We start from the raw sequence: 16,772 nt of genomic DNA on the forward strand, positions 1-16,772 counted from the left end.
ATCGATTTTTGATGGTGATTTTGTTTAGCTGCCTGTAGTCTATGCAGGGGCGAAGACCACCATCCTTCTTTTTAACAAAAAAGAAACCTGCCCCCGCAGGAGACTTGGAGGCACGGATAAATCCCTTCTCCAAGTTCTCCTTGATGTAATCTTTCATTGCCACCTTTTCAGGGCCGGAAAGGTTGTACAAACGACCCCTAGGAGGCAGTGTACCCGGTCTCAATTCAACGGGGCAGTCATAGGGTCTATGTGGAGGCAACCTGTCAGCAGATCGAGGACAAAATACATCGGAAAAATCAGTGTACTGAGGTGGGACCCCGTGGACCTGGACCTCTGAAGCACACACAGAGATAGATTTAAGACAATTTTCCTGACAATAGGAGGACCAGGCAGATAATTGGCCCTCTTTCCAGTCTATTTGGGGGGAATGCTTCTTCAACCATGGTAGCCCCAATATGACAGATGAGGTGGCCATCTTTAAAACATAGAACTGGATGACCTCAGTGTGCAATACTCCAACCTGAAGTGTGAGCGGCGGAGTTTGACAAAGAGGTGTCTTGTTCTGTAAAGGAGAGTCATCGATTGCTGTAACATAGATGTGTCTTTGTATGGGAAGAATGGGAATGTTAAAATTCAAAGCAAGGTCTCTGTCAATGAAGTTGGCAGCTGACCCAGAGTCAACAAATGCAGAGGTTAGGAAGTCACTGTTCTCCCAATGAAGAGAGCAGGGCAGCAAGATTTTATTCTGACATGGAGGTAGAACTGGCTCGCTTAGGGTGGTACCTCCAACCATCCCTAAGCGGACAAGTTTTCCGCCTTCTTACTGCAGTTCTGCACTCGATGACCCTTTTCCCCACAATATAGACACAGACCCTCCTTTCTTCTCCTAGCTTTCTCAGACACTGAGAGTCGTCCGTGCCCCAACTGCATTGGCTCCTCCTCTGGAACCTCAGGGGAACCAACAGTAGAGGGCGCTCTAACTAGCACAGATGACCTGCCCTTTTTATGATAGCGGATGCGTCTATCGATTTTAACCGATAAGGCAATAGCTGCATCTACATCTTTGGGCTCAGGGTGGCCTATCATGACGTCCATAATGGACTCGGAGAGACCGGTCATGTATGTGTCTAGAAGAGTGAACTGATCCCACCTCACTGAGACCGCCCACCTTCTAAACTCGGCAGCGTACTCCTCAACCAAACGATTGCCTTGCTTTAGACATCGGAGTTTACGCTCGGCAGTACCGGCTAAATCAGGATCCTCATATATGATGGCCATGCTCTTGAAAAACTCGGACACTGAAGATAAGGCAGAGTGACCCTCAGGTAAGCTGAAAGCCCATGTCTGAGAATCCCCTTGTAACAAAGTTTTAATCAAAGTTACTCTCTGTACCTCAGAACCAGATGACATGGGCCTCATCTGAAAATAGGCTAGACAACGATTTTTGAAATTACTGAAGTCGGACCGAGAACCAGAAAATCTTTCAGGAAGAGCCATCTTAGGCTCGCTACTGGCTGGGGAGGGTAGAACATTAAGTGGTGCCGGCAGTTTCTGAAAGGCCTCAGTCAGCTGATTGATCTGGACCTGCTGAGCAGCAACAGTGTTTCTAAGCTCATCGACTGCTGTAGTTAAAGTCTGCAACTGCTCGGCAACTCCCTCCATGTTACTTTTACTGGTCTGCAGGACTGTAATGATGTGGTGTTAGGTGCACACACTTCAGAGTTTTCTGATTATTAGTGATCCGCAGTATCACTAGTAATACAGATATATTTGATAATATGGTGATCTGCGGCATCACCAATAATACAAATATTTATGCGTACTCTGGAAAACACAAGGTACAGATATAATAACTTGTGGAAAACCCACCACACTGACGTTAACTCAGAGGGATGGTAACCTCTGGAAGGAAGGGCAGTGTGTGCGATTCTGCGACTAGGAAAGAACGCAGAATAGCGTTCCTCAGCAGTAATGATATGCTGAGGAGTTACTGAGTTCCCCGCAAGAAGAACTCAGCAAAGAAAACCCTTTAGTGGAGAACCACTAAAGGGGGCAATGTCAACGGAAAATGGTTCGGTATCAGAACTAGCAAGGAAGTACCGAATCGACAGACAGAAATCAAGATCAGAGGTCAAGCCAAGGTCAGCAACGGGAAATCAGATGAGCAGAGGTACAGAATCGAGAAACACAAGGGAAGTCAGAAGCCAAGCCAATAGTCGGTAACGGTACGGGCTGGCGAAGTACAAGATCAGGAGACAAGAGAATAAAGAGGTAACAGGCAAAAGATCATACACAATATACAATGCAATTAGTACTTTAGGCTATCAACAGAATCTGGCTAAGTGTGGATCCCCAGCTCCAGCTGGTTCTAGCACACTTTGGGATCTGACTAGGGTCTGAGTGCTAACACACAAGTATTCGCTGACTGCAGACAACTTGCAACTGACAGAATGCCTGCTTTTATACTGTGCTGGACTCAAACAGCCCGCCCAGCCATTTAACCAATCACAACCTGGCTCAAGGACCTTGCAGCACAGCTCAAGGACCTTGCTGAGGTCAGCTGACCAGCTGGTCAGCTGACTCTCTTTCTAAGAGTATAAAAGGCTCTACTGCACACGCGCGCAGCCCCTACGGGGTCCAGACTGTCATGAGAGGTGTCTCGGCGAGCAGCATGCCATGCGGCCTGTGAAGGTGTTCCAGGAGTGAAGCCTCGTCGTGGAGTACGCCGAGAGGTCTGCGACTGAACGGCGGATCGTGCTACCGCTGCGGACGCGGACGTTTCTCCACGTTCCGCATGCGACCATGCGGGCGGTTGCGCTGTGCTGATGCGGACGCGGACGTTTGTCCGCGTTCAGCCCACTGTTGCCTTATTACACATCTTCCCAGAACCTCCCTAAGTGCTGGACCAATGAGGAGTGGAGCCAGATTCAGCTGACCAGCCTGGTCAGCTGACTCACTTCTGGCTGCTATATTTTCCCTGCCAGAGTGCACGCGCGCGCGTCACTCTAAACTAGTGTTGGGCGAACAGTGTTCACCACTGTTCGGGTTCTGCAGAACATCACCCTGTTCGGGTGATGTTCGAGTTCGGCCGAACACCTGACGGTGCTCGGCCAAACCGTTCGGCCACATGGCCGAACTAAGAGCGCATGGCCGAACGTTCCCCGAACGTTCGGCTAGCGCTGTGATTGGCCGAACGGGTCACGTGGTTCGGGCCCGAACGCGCTCTGATTGGCCGAACGGTCACGTGGTTCGGGTAAATAAATACCCGAACCACGTCATATCTCCGCCATTTGTCTGTGGGTTTAGCTTTGGGTAGGCAGGCAGGGTAGTTCGCTCTCCAGCCACGCTAGCCAGGGTCCCCCCCAGTCATTGTGTGTCGCTGCTGGGAACAGTAGTACACCGCTCGCTCAGCCACACTATATATAGCATTGTTTACTGCCACTGTGTACCTCGCTCAGCCACGCTATATATATAGCATTGTGTTTTCTGACACTCTGTGTACACGGCTTAGCCTGACTAATATAGCATTGTGTGTACTGCCACTGTGCACTTCGCTCAGCCACGCTATATATAGCATTGTGTGTACTGCCACTGTGCACCTCGCTCAGCCACGCTATATATAGCATTGTGTGTACTGCCACTGTGCACCTCGCTTAGCCACGCTATATATATAGCATTGTGTTTTCTGACACTCTGTGTACACGGCTTAGCCTGACTAATATAGCATTGTGTGTACTGCCACTGTGCACCTCGCTCAGCCACGCTATATATAGCATTGTGTGTACTGCCACTGTGCACCTCGCTCAGCCACGCTATATATAGCATTGTGTGTACTGCCACTGTGCACCTCGCTCAGCCACGCTATATATAGCATTGTGTGTACTGCCACTGTGCACCTCGCTCAGCCACGCTATATATATAGCATTGTGTTTTCTGACACTCTGTGTACACGGCTTAGCCTGACTAATATAGCATTGTGTGTACTGCCACTGTGCACCTCGCTCAGCCACGCTATATATAGCATTGTGTGTACTGCCACTGTGCACCTCGCTCAGCCACGCTATATATAGCATTGTGTGTACTGCCACTGTGCACCTCGCTCAGCCACGCTATATATAGCATTGTGTGTACTGCCACTGTGCACCTCGCTCAGCCACGCTATATATATAGCATTGTGTTTTCTGACACTCTGTGTACACGGCTTAGCCTGACTAATATAGCATTGTGTGTACTGCCACTGTGCACCTCGCTCAGCCACGCTATATATAGCATTGTGTGTACTGCCACTGTGCACCTCGCTCAGCCACGCTATATATAGCATTGTGTGTACTGCCACTGTGCACCTCGCTCAGCCACGCTATATATAGCATTGTGTGTACTGCCACTGTGCACCTCGCTCAGCCACGCTATATATATAGCATTGTGTTTTCTGACACTCTGTGTACACGGCTTAGCCTGACTAATATAGCATTGTGTGTACTGCCACTGTGCACCTCGCTCAGCCACGCTATATATAGCATTGTGTGTACTGCCACTGTGCACCTCGCTCAGCCACGCTATATATAGCATTGTGTGTACTGCCACTGTGCACCTCGCTCAGCCACGCTATATATAGCATTGTGTTTACTGCCACTCTGTGTACACCGCTCAGCCAGACTATATACCGTTGTTTACTGACACTCTGTGTACACCGCTCAGCCAGACTATATACCATTGTTTACTGACACTCTGTGTACACGGCTCAGCCTGACTATAAAGCATTGTGTGTACTGCCACTGTGCACCTCGCTCAGCCACGCTATATATAGCATTGTGTTTTCTGACACTCTGTGTACACGGCTTAGCCTGACTATATAGCATTGTGTGTACTGCCACTGTGCACCTCGCTCAGCCACGCTATATATAGCATTGTGCTTTCTGACACTCTGTGTACACGGCTTAGCCTGACTAATATAGCATTGTGTGTACTGCCACTGTGCACCTCGCTCAGCCACGCTATATATAGCATTGTGTTTTCTGACACTCTGTGTACACGGCTTAGCCAGACTATATAGCATTGTGTGTACTGCCACTCTGTGTACACCGCTCAGCCAGACTATATAGCATTGTGTTTACTTCCACTCTGTGTCTGCTGGGCCTGGGAACAGTAGTACACCGCTCACCCGCCACTGTATAGCATTGTGCTCTGTGTCGCTGCTGGGAATAGTGGTACTGTATAGCATTTCTGTACTGCCACTGTACTGCTGCCAGTCAGCGTGTACTGTAAGGATAAGTGAAATGAGGAAGAAATCCGGTGAAAGAGGAAGGGGCAAGGGAAGAGGTGTTTCCCCTGACGGTTCACGTACAGGCCACAGGGGAGCACCCAAGAAAACCCACTCAATACCGCCCATGTTGTCCAGGACAACAACCCTCACAAATCCAAAAGAACAGGACCAGATAATTACTTGGATGACCTCTCAAGCGTCCAGCAGTGGGTTAAGCAGCACCAGCACATCACGCACGAGGTCCGAGTCCTCAGCCAGTTACAAGGAGCCAGTGGGCACAAAGCTGACACAACCGGCAGCGACACCACGCACACAACTGCCAGATAACCAGTCCTATGAATTACCTCAGGACACAATGGGGTATTCGCAGGAGCTATTCCCAGCCCAACAAACTTCCACCTATGAAAGGTCAATGGAGGAACAGCCAGAAATGTTGTGCCCGGATTCACAACCATTAACTGTGGGAAATGCACCGCGCACTGAAATACAAGGCGAGTCCGAGTAGGACTCGGAAACCCAAATCCCAGAGCAAGTTGGGCAGGAGGGGTTGCAATTGCAGGAGGTCGGCCGACAAGATCTGGAAGACGACGTTGGAGTGAGCTGCGCAGAGGTTGTTCTGGGGAGCTCTACTCCACGGCGGCGGCCCCCCACAATGACATATGACGAGTTTGAGGAGATGGAAGAGGAGGGTATGGACAATGTGGACAGAGACCCAGATTTTATTTGTGAACGAGAACATCGCCGTCGTAGCAGCAGCACAGATGAGTCTGTTGAAGAACCCACTGCTGCACGAGTTCGCTTTGTGCCACAAGGTAGGCGGCGCGCAATTTCAGGCACCACAAGCGTGGAAGTTAGAGTGAGAGGCAAAAGAGGAGGAAACAGAAATCGCCAGCAAGGAGGCAGGTGCTCCAAAGTCTGGGCTTTCTTTGAAGACTGCACTGAGGATGTTACCATGGCGATTTGCAAGGTGTGCAAGACTCGCCTGAGCAGGGGGAAAAGTATTAACAACCTCTCCACTAGTGTTGGGCGAACAGTGTTCGCCACTGTTCGGGTTCTGCAGAACATCACCCTGTTCGGGTGATGTTCGGGTTCGGTCGAACACCTGATGGTGTTCGGCCAAACTGTTCGGCCATATGGCCGAACTAAGAGCGCATGGCCGAACGTTACCCGAACGTTCGGCTAGCGCTGTGATTGGCCGAACGGGTCACGTGTAGTGTTGGGCGAACATCTAGATGTTCGGGTTCGGGCCGAACATGGCCGAACTCCGAACATAATGGAAGTCAATGGGGACCCGAACTTTCGTGCTTTGTAAAGCCTCCTTACATGCTACATACCCCAAATTTACAGGGTATGTGCACCTTGGGAGTGGGTACAAGAGGAAAAAAAATTTAGCAAAAAGAGCTTATAGTTTTTGAGAAAATCGATTTTAAAGTTTCAAAGGGAAAACTGTCTTTTAAATGCGGGAAATGTCTGTTTTCTTTGCACAGGTAACATGCTTTTTGTCGGCATGCAGTCATAAATGTAATACATATAAGAGGTTCCAGGAAAAGGGACCGGTAACGCTAACCCAGCAGCAGCACACGTGATGGAACAAGAGGAGGGTGGCGCAGGAGGAGAAGGCCACGCTTTGAGACACAACAACCCAGGCCTTGCATGAGGACAAGAAGCGTGCGGATAGCAATTTGCATTTTGTTGCCATGCAGTCATAAATGTAATACAGATGAGAGGTTCAATAAACAGGGACCGGAAACGCTAACCCATCACAGATGTTCATTGTTCATGTTACTTGGTTGGGGTCCGGGAGTGTTGCGTAGTCGTTTCCAATCCAGGATTGATTCATTTTAATTTGAGTCAGACGGTCTGCATTTTCTGTGGAGAGGCGGATACGCCGCCGATCTGTGACGATGCCTCCGGCAGCACTGAAACAGCGTTCCGACATAACGCTGGCTGCCGGGCAAGCCAGCACCTCTATTGCGTACATTGCCAGTTTGTGCCAGGTGTCTAGCTTCGATACCCAATAGTTGAAGGGTGCAGATGGATTGTTCAACACAGCTACGCCATCTGACATGTAGTCCTTGACCATCTTCTCCAGGCGATCGGTGTTGGAGGTGGATCTGCACGCTTGCTGTTCTGTGTGCTGCTGCATGGGTGTCAGAAAATTTTCCCACTCCAAGGACACTGCCGATACCATTCCCTTTTGGGCACTAGCTGCGGCTTGTGTTGTTTGCTGCCCTCCTGGTCGTCCTGGGTTTGCGGAAGTCAGTCTGTCGGCGTACAACTGGCTAGAGGAGGGGGAGGATGTCAATCTCCCCTCTAAAGTCTCCACAAGGGCCTGCTGGTATTCTTCCATTTTGACCTGTCTGGCTCTTTCTTCAAGCAGTTTTGGAACATTGTGTTTGTACCGTGGATCCAGAAGGGTATAAACCCAGTAATTGGTGTTGTCCAGAATGCGCACAATGCGTGGGTCGCGTTCAATGCAGTCCTAGGCCGAAGAGGTCATAGCCTAGGGTCACAAAACCTGTTTATTGGGCAATTTCAATGGTGGCGAGTCTGACGTACATAAATCGCAGCAATGGCCGTTAGCAACGTCTGAATCTCACGAAATGTCTCATGCAGGTAGAAGACATATTGTTAGACTTGGGCTCCAAAGATGGGTTCCCTACATCTCTGCAAACCAGAGTTACAGGGCTCCAAATTTGGTAAAATCCCCCATAGGCTTTCATTGGGCCTCCTATTTACAGTTCCAAAATCTCACATCTTTTCAAAGGGCAATTACTCAGCAGTGGCAAATTTTCTAGCATTGTAGGGACCCTTAGGGGGAACATGACTGGTGAGTTTGGGGCCCCTAGGCCGAAGAGGTCATAGCCTAGGGTCACAAAAACCTGTTTATTGGGGCTATTTCAATGGTAGTGATGGTGACGTACATAAATCGCAGCAATGGCCGTTAGCAAAGTCTGAATCTCACGAAATGTCTCATGCAGGTAGAAGACATATTGTTAGACTTGGATTCCAAAGATGGGGTCCCTACATCTCTGCAAACCAGAGTTACAGGGGTCCAAAATTGGTAAAATCCCCCATAGGATTTCATTGGCTCCCTATTTCACTTTCCAAAATCTCACATCTTTTCAAAGGGCAATGGCTCAGCAGTACCAAATTTTCTAGCATTGTAGGGACCCTTAGGGGGAACATGACTGGTGAGTTTCGGGCCCCTAGGCCGAAGAGGTCATAGCCTAGGGTCACAAAAACCTGTTTATTGGGGCTATTTCAATGGTAGTGATGGTGACGTACATAAATCGCAGCAATGGCCGTTAGCAAAGTCTGAATCTCACGAAATGTCTCATGCAGGTAGAAGACATATTGTTAGACTTGGATTCCAAAGATGGGGTCCCTACATCTCTGCAAACCAGAGTTACAGGGGTCCAAAATTGGTAAAATCCCCCATAGGATTTCATTGGCTCCCTATTTCACTTTCCAAAATCTCACATCTTTTCAAAGGGCAATGGCTCAGCAGTACCAAATTTTCTAGCATTGTAGGGACCCTTAGGGGGAACATGACTGGTGAGTTTCGGGCCCCTAGGCCGAAGAGGTCATAGCCTAGGGTCACAAAAACCTGTTTATTGGGGCTATTTCAATGGTAGTGATGGTGACGTACATAAATCGCAGCAATGGCCGTTAGCAAAGTCTGAATCTCACGAAATGTCTCATGCAGGTAGAAGACATATTGTTAGACTTGGATTCCAAAGATGGGGTCCCTACATCTCTGCAAACCAGAGTTACAGGGGTCCAAAATTGGTAAAACCCCCATAGGATTTCATTGGCTCCCTATTTCACTTTCCAAAATCTCACATCTTTTCAAAGGGCAATGGCTCAGCAGTACCAAATTTTCTAGCATTGTAGGGACCCTTAGGGGGAACATGACTGGTGAGTTTCGGGCCCCTAGGCCGAAGAGGTCATAGCCTAGGGTCACAAAAACCTGTTTATTGGGGCTATTTCAATGGTAGTGATGGTGACGTACATAAATCGCAGCAATGGCCGTTAGCAAAGTCTGAATCTCACGAAATGTCTCATGCAGGTAGAAGACATATTGTTAGACTTGGATTCCAAAGATGGGGTCCCTACATCTCTGCAAACCAGAGTTACAGGGGTCCAAAATTGGTAAAATCCCCCATAGGATTTCATTGCCTCCCTATTTCACTTTCCAAAATCTCACATCTTTTCAAAGGGCAATGGCTCAGCAGTACCAAATTTTCTAGCATTGTAGGGACCCTTAGGGGGAACATGACTGGTGAGTTTCGGGCCCCTAGGCCGAAGAGGTCATAGCCTAGGGTCACAAAAACCTGTTTATTTGGGCTATTTCAATGGTAGTGATGGTGGCGTACATAAATCTCAGCCATGGCCGTTAGCAACGTCTGAATCTCACGAAATGTCTCATGCAGGTAGAAGACATATTGTTAGACTTAGATTCCAAAGATGGGGTCCCTACATCTCTGCAAACCAGAGTTACAGGGGTCCAAAATTGGTAAAATCCCCCATAGGCTTTCATTGGGCCTCCTATTTACCGTTCCAAAATCTCACACCATTTCAAAGGGCAATGGCTCAGCAGTGGCAAAACTCACCAGTCATGTTCCCCCTAAGGGTCCCTACAATGCTAGAAAATTTGGTACTGCTGAGCCATTGCCCTTTGAAAAGATGTGAGATTTTGGAAAGTGAAATAGGGAGCCAATGAAATCCTATGGGGGATTTTACCAATTTTGGACCCCTGTAACTCTGGTTTGCAGAGATGTAGGGACCCCATCTTTGGAATCCAAGTCTAACAATATGTCTTCTACCTGCATGAGACATTTCGTGAGATTCAGACTTTGCTAACGGCCATTGCTGCGATTTATGTACGTCACCATCACTACCATTGAAATAGCCCCAATAAACAGGTTTTTGTGACCCTAGGCTATGACCTCTTCGGCCTAGGGGCCCGAAACTCACCAGTCATGTTCCCCCTAAGGGTCCCTACAATGCTAGAAAATTTGGTACTGCTGAGCCATTGCCCTTTGAAAAGATGTGAGATTTTGGAAAGTGAAATAGGGAGCCAATGAAATCCTATGGGGGATTTTACCAATTTTGGACCCCTGTAACTCTGGTTTGCAGAGATGTAGGGACCCCATCTTTGGAATCCAAGTCTAACAATATGTCTTCTACCTGCATGAGACATTTCGTGAGATTCAGACTTTGCTAACGGCCATTGCTGCGATTTATGTACGTCACCATCACTACCATTGAAATAGCCCCAATAAACAGGTTTTTGTGACCCTAGGCTATGACCTCTTCGGCCTAGGGGCCCGAAACTCACCAGTCATGTTCCCCCTAAGGGTCCCTACAATGCTAGAAAATTTGCCACTGCTGAGTAATTGCCCTTTGAAAAGATGTGAGATTTTGGAACTGTAAATAGGAGGCCCAATGAAAGCCTATGGGGGATTTTACCAAATTTGGAGCCCTGTAACTCTGGTTTGCAGAGATGTAGGGAACCCATCTTTGGAGCCCAAGTCTAACAATATGTCTTCTACCTGCATGAGACATTTCGTGAGATTCAGACGTTGCTAACGGCCATTGCTGCGATTTATGTACGTCAGACTCGCCACCATTGAAATTGCCCAATAAACAGGTTTTGTGACCCTAGGCTATGACCTCTTCGGCCTAGGACTGCATTGAACGCGACCCACGCATTGTGCGCATTCTGGACAACACCAATTACTGGGTTTATACCCTTCTGGATCCACGGTACAAACACAATGTTCCAAAACTGCTTGAAGAAAGAGCCAGACAGGTCAAAATGGAAGAATACCAGCAGGCCCTTGTGGAGACTTTAGAGAGGAGATTGACATCCTCCCCCTCCTCTAGCCAGTTGTACGCCGACAGACTGACTTCCGCAAACCCAGGACGACCAGGAGGGCAGCAAACAACACAAGCCGCAGCTAGTGCCCAAAAGGGAATGGTATCGGCAGTGTCCTTGGAGTGGGAAAATTTTCTGACACCCATGCAGCAGCACACAGAACAGCAAGCGTGCAGATCCACCTCCAACACCGATCGCCTGGAGAAGATGGTCAAGGACTACATGTCAGATGGCGTAGCTGTGTTGAACAATCCATCTGCACCCTTCAACTATTGGGTATCGAAGCTAGACACCTGGCACAAACTGGCAATGTACGCAATAGAGGTGCTGGCTTGCCCGGCAGCCAGCGTTATGTCGGAACGCTGTTTCAGTGCTGCCGGAGGCATCGTCACAGATCGGCGGCGTATCCGCCTCTCCACAGAAAATGCAGACCGTCTGACTCAAATTAAAATGAATCAATCCTGGATTGGAAACGACTACGCAACACTCCCGGACCCCAACCAAGTAACATGAACAATGAACATCTGTGATGGGTTAGCGTTTCCGGTCCCTGTTTATTGAACCTCTCATCTGTTTTACATTTATGACTGCATGGCGACAAAATGCAAATTGCTATCCGCACGCTTCTTGTCCTCATGCAAGGCCTGGGTTGTTGTGTCTCAAAGCGTGGCCTTCTCCTCCTGCGCCACCCTCCTCTTGTTCCATCACGTGTGCTGCTGCTGGGTTAGCGTTACCGGTCCCTTTTCCTGGAACCTCTTATATGTATTACATTTATGACTGCATGCCGACAAAAAGCATGTTACCTGTGCAAAGAAAACAGACATTTCCCGCATTTAAAAGACAGTTTTCCCTTTGAAACTTTAAAATCGATTTTCTCAAAAACTATAAGCTCTTTTTGCTAAATTTTTTTTCCTCTTGTACCCACTCCCAAGGTGCACATACCCTGTAAATTTGGGGTATGTAGCATGTAAGGAGGCTTTACAAAGCACAAAAGTTCGGGTCCCCATTGACTTCCATTATGTTCGGAGTTCGGGTCGAACACCCGAACATCGCGGCCATGTTCGGCCTGTTCGGCCCGAACCCGAACATCTAGATGTTCGCCCAACACTACTCTCCACCACCAGCATGAGCCGCCACATGCTATCCAAACATCCCACTCTGTGGGCAAACGCGGCAGGACAGGGTACCAGCAACACTGCCTCCCTTGGGTTCACCAGACTCACCACCAGACCCGCCTCAGCAGCAGCAGTAGCCCAGCCATTGCGTGGTTCACAACATTCACAAACATCAGACGACGCTGACACTGTCACTTTCCGGAGTAGTGCTCTTGAGGTCTCCCAGTGTTCATCAAACACAACAACCAACAGCCCTTCCGTGTGCAGCGCTACGGTTCAGTTGTCTGTGTCGGAGATGTTTGAGCGCAAGAGGAAATTGCCAGCAAATGACCCCCGGGCCGTGGCAGTAACAGCCAGCATAGCCAAGCTTCTGGCCTGCGAAATGCTGCCATATCGAGTGGTGGAGACAAACAGCTTCAAGGGCATGATGTCAGTGGCCATCCCACGTTACGTGGTTCCCAGCCGCTACCACTTTGCGCGCTCTGCAGTGCCTGAGTTGCATGAGCACGTGGTCAGCAAAATAACCCGAAGCTTGAAGAATGCCGTTGCCTGCAAGGTTCACCTCACCACTGACACCTGGACGAGTGCGTTCCGCCAGGGTCGATACATCTCCCTTACCGCGCACTGGGTGAACCTTGTGGAGCCTGGCAGCGATTCCTCACCTGCTACGGCGCGGGTGTTGCCCACGCCGCAAACAGCTGCACCGCCGTCCCTCCCACTGGATAACAACAGCAGCACCTACCTCTCTGACTCCTTCTCCTCCAACGCATCTCAAAGCTGTACCTCTTTCGGAAACGCTAACCCAGCAGCAGTAGGATCGTGGAAGCAGTGCAGCACAGCTGTTGGCATGCGTCAGCAAGCGTTGCTGAAGCTGATCTGCCTTGGGGATAAGCAGCACACAGGGGAGGAAATTTGGAGGGGAATAAAGGAACAGACGGATTTGTGGCTGGCACCGCTGGACCTGAAACCGGGCATGGTTGTGTGTGATAATGGGAGTAATCTCATTCGCGCTTTAAGGTTGGCTAAGCTGACACACATCCCTTGCCTGGCGCACGTGATGAACCTAGTAGTTCAGCGGTTCCTGAGGACATACCCAGGCGTGGCCGATCTTCTGTTGAAGGTGCGTCGAGTGGCCAAACATTGTAGAAATTCCAGTACTGCTTCGGGGGCACTCGCCAAGATGCAGGAGCGCTTCAATCTCCCCCACCATCGCTTGCTGTGTGATGTCCCTACGCGCTGGAATTCTACGCTGCACATGCTAGCACGCTTTTGTGAGCAGAAGAGTGCAGTGGTCCAGTACATGACGGCGCAGTACCGAGGCGCATCCGGACAGCTGCCAAGCTTCTGTGGATCCGATTGGGCCAACATGTTGGACCTCTGCCAAGTCCTCCAAAATTTTGAGCAATCCACGTTGCTTGTGAGCAGTGACAACTCTTCAGTCAGCATTACCATACCACTGCTGTGTTTACTGAAGAGGTCGATGTTAAAAATCAAGGAAACAGCTGTCATGATGCAACTGGGGGAATCTGAAGGAGAAAACGATCAGCGTGATGGTACCAACATCAGGCCATCCGCCTCAGGGAACGCTGGCCCCAGCAGCTATGACGAAGAAGAGGAGGAGGAACAGCTGGAGTTGGAGCAGGAATTTCATGCCACCACTGACGAGGGCCAGAGCGGTGCACGTTGGACTTCCACAATTCAACGCGAATGGTCAGCAGAAGCAGACCAGGAGGAAGGTGACGACTATGATGCATCACAACAACTATCACAACGCTCACAAGAGGATGATGAGGATTCTGGTAGGACTCTGGCACACATGGCTCAATTCATGCTAGACTGCATTGAACGTGACCCACGCATTGTGCGCATTCTGGACAACACCAATTACTGGGTTTATACCCTTCTGGATCCACGGTACAAACACAATGTTCCAAAACTGCTTGAAGAAAGAGTCAGACAGGTCAAAATGGAAGAATACCAGCAGGCCCTTGTGGAGACTTTAGAGAGGAGATTGACATCCTCCCCCTCCTCTAGCCAGTTGTACGCAGACAGACTGACTTCCGCAAACCCAGGACGACCAGGAGGGCAGCAAACAACGCAAGCCGCAGCTAGTACCCAAAAGGGAACGGTATCGGCAGTGTCCTTGGAGTGGGAAAATTTTCTGACACCCATGCAGCAGCAGCCCACTGAACAGCAAGCGTGCAGATCCACCTCCAACACCGATCGCCTGGAGAAGATGGTCAAGGACTACATGTCAGATGACGTAGCTGTGTCGAACAATCCGTCTGCACCCTTCAACTATTGGGTATCGAAGCTAGACACCTGGCACGAACTGGCAATGTACGCAATAGAGGTGCTGGCTTGCCCGGCAGCCAGCGTTATGTCGGAACGCTGTTTCAGTGCTGCCGGAGGCATCGTCACAGATCGGCGTATCCGCCTCTCTACAGAAAATGCAGACCGTCTGACTCAAATTAAAATGAATCAATCCTGGATTGGAAATGACTACGCAACACTCCAGGACCCCAACCAAGTAACATGACCAATGAACATCTGGGATGGTGTAGCGTTTCCGGTCCCTGTTTATTGAACCTCTCATCTGTATTACATTTATGACTGCATGGCGGCAAAAAGCATTGCTGCTATATCCGCACGCTTTTTGTCCTCATGCAAGGCCTGGGTTGTTGTGTCTCAAAAACCGTGGCCTTCTCCTCCTGCGCCTGCTCCTGTTCCATCACGTCTGCTGCTGCTGGGTTAGCGCTGCCGCGTGGTCCCTGTTTATTGAACCACTTATCTTTATTACATTTATGACTGCATGGCGGTACAAAGCATGCTATCCGCACGCTTCTTGCCCTCATGCAAGGCCTGGGTTGTTGTGTCTCACAAAGCGTGGCCTTCTCCTCCTGCGCCTCCTCCTGTTCCATCACGTCTGCTGCTGCTGGGTTAGCGTTGCCGCGTGGTCCCTGTTTATTGAACCACTTATCTTTATTACATTTATGACTGCATGGCGGTACAAAGCATGCTATCCGCACGCTTCTTGCCCTCATGCAAGGCCTGGGTTGTTGTGTCTCACAAAGCGTGGCCTTCTCCTCCTGCGCCTCCTCCTGTTCCATCACGTCTGCTGCTGCTGGGTTAGCGTTGCCGCGTGGTCCCTGTTTATTGAACCACTTATCTTTATTACATTTATGACTGCATGGCGGTACAAAGCATGCTATCCGCACGCTTCTTGCCCTCATGCAAGGCCTGGGTTGTTGTGTCTCACAAAGCGTGGCCTTCTCCTCCTGCGCCTCCTCCTGTTCCATCACGTCTGCTGCTGCTGGGTTAGCGTTGCCGCGTGGTCCCTGTTTATTGAACCACTTATCTTTATTACATTTATGACTGCATGGCGGTACAAAGCATGCTATCCGCACGCTTCTTGCCCTCATGCAAGGCCTGGGTTGTTGTGTCTCACAAAGCGTGGCCTTCTCCTCCTGCGCCTCCTCCTGTTCCATCACGTCTGCTGCTGCTGGGTTAGCGTTGCCGCGTGGTCCCTGTTTATTGAACCACTTATCTTTATTACATTTATGACTGCATGGCGGTAAAAAGCATGCTATCCGCACGCTTTTTGTCCTCATGCAAGGCCTGGGTTGTTGTGTCTCACAAAGCGTGGCCTTCTCCTCCTGCGCCTCCTCCTGTTCCATCACGTGTGCTGCTGCTGCTGCTGCTGGGTTAGCGTTGCCGGTCCTTGTTTATGGAACCTCTTATCTTTATTACATTTATGACTGCATGGCGGTACAAAGCATGCTATCCGCACACTTCTTGCCCTCATGCAAGGCCGGGGTTGTTGTGTCTCACAAAGCGTGGCCTTCTCCTCCTGCGCCTCCTCCTGTTCCATCACGTGTGCTGCTGCTGGGTTAGCGTTACCGGTCCCTTTTCCTGGAACCTCTTATATGAATTACATTTATGACTGCATGCCGACAAAAAACATGTTACCTGTGCAAAGAAAACAGACATTTCCCGCATTTAAAAGACAGTTTTCCCTTTGAAACTTTAAAATCGATTTTCTCAAAAACTATAAGCTCTTTTTGCTAATTTTTTTTCCTCTTGTACCCACTCCAAAGGTGCACATACCCTGTAAATTTGGGGTATGTAGCATGTAAGGAGGCTTTACAAACCACAAAAGTTCGGGTCCCCATTGACTTCCATTATGTTCGGAGTTCGGGTCGAACACCCGAACATCGCGGCCATGTTCGGCCTGTTCGGCCCGAACCCGAACATCTAGATGTTCGCCCAACACTACTCTAAACCTGGAGGGACTATGTGTCCCAGCCACACCAGCACTGCTCTGCGGTGCCTCTGCGCGGGAGACCTGGACGCGACGGTTTTTCCGCGCTCCGCCATGCCTTGCACGGGGACAGCCGCCTCAGACTGAGTGGAGGCGGCTGCCTCCCCGTGCCCTACCACGCTGTGCACGGAAAGAGCCGCCTCCGCCTGACTCATGGCGGCGGCTCTTCCGCGCATCTTCACAGTGACA

General features: G+C 49.8%; 1 protein-coding gene across 1 annotated transcript in view; it reads left to right on the forward strand.

Moving 5' to 3' along the window:
- Positions 1 to 2,055: 2,055 nt before the first annotated feature.
- LOC137562067 (uncharacterized) overlaps positions 2,056 to 16,772 on the forward strand; it is a 134,346-nt gene continuing 119,629 nt past the window's right edge. The window contains exon 1 of the mRNA XM_068273406.1: positions 2,056 to 2,170. Within this exon, the coding sequence (XP_068129507.1) occupies positions 2,056 to 2,170 (115 nt within the window). The remainder of the gene's footprint in view (positions 2,171 to 16,772) is intronic.

This window comes from Hyperolius riggenbachi, chromosome 3 (genome assembly GCF_040937935.1).
Source record: "Hyperolius riggenbachi isolate aHypRig1 chromosome 3, aHypRig1.pri, whole genome shotgun sequence".
Taxonomy (NCBI): Eukaryota; Metazoa; Chordata; class Amphibia; order Anura; family Hyperoliidae; genus Hyperolius; species Hyperolius riggenbachi.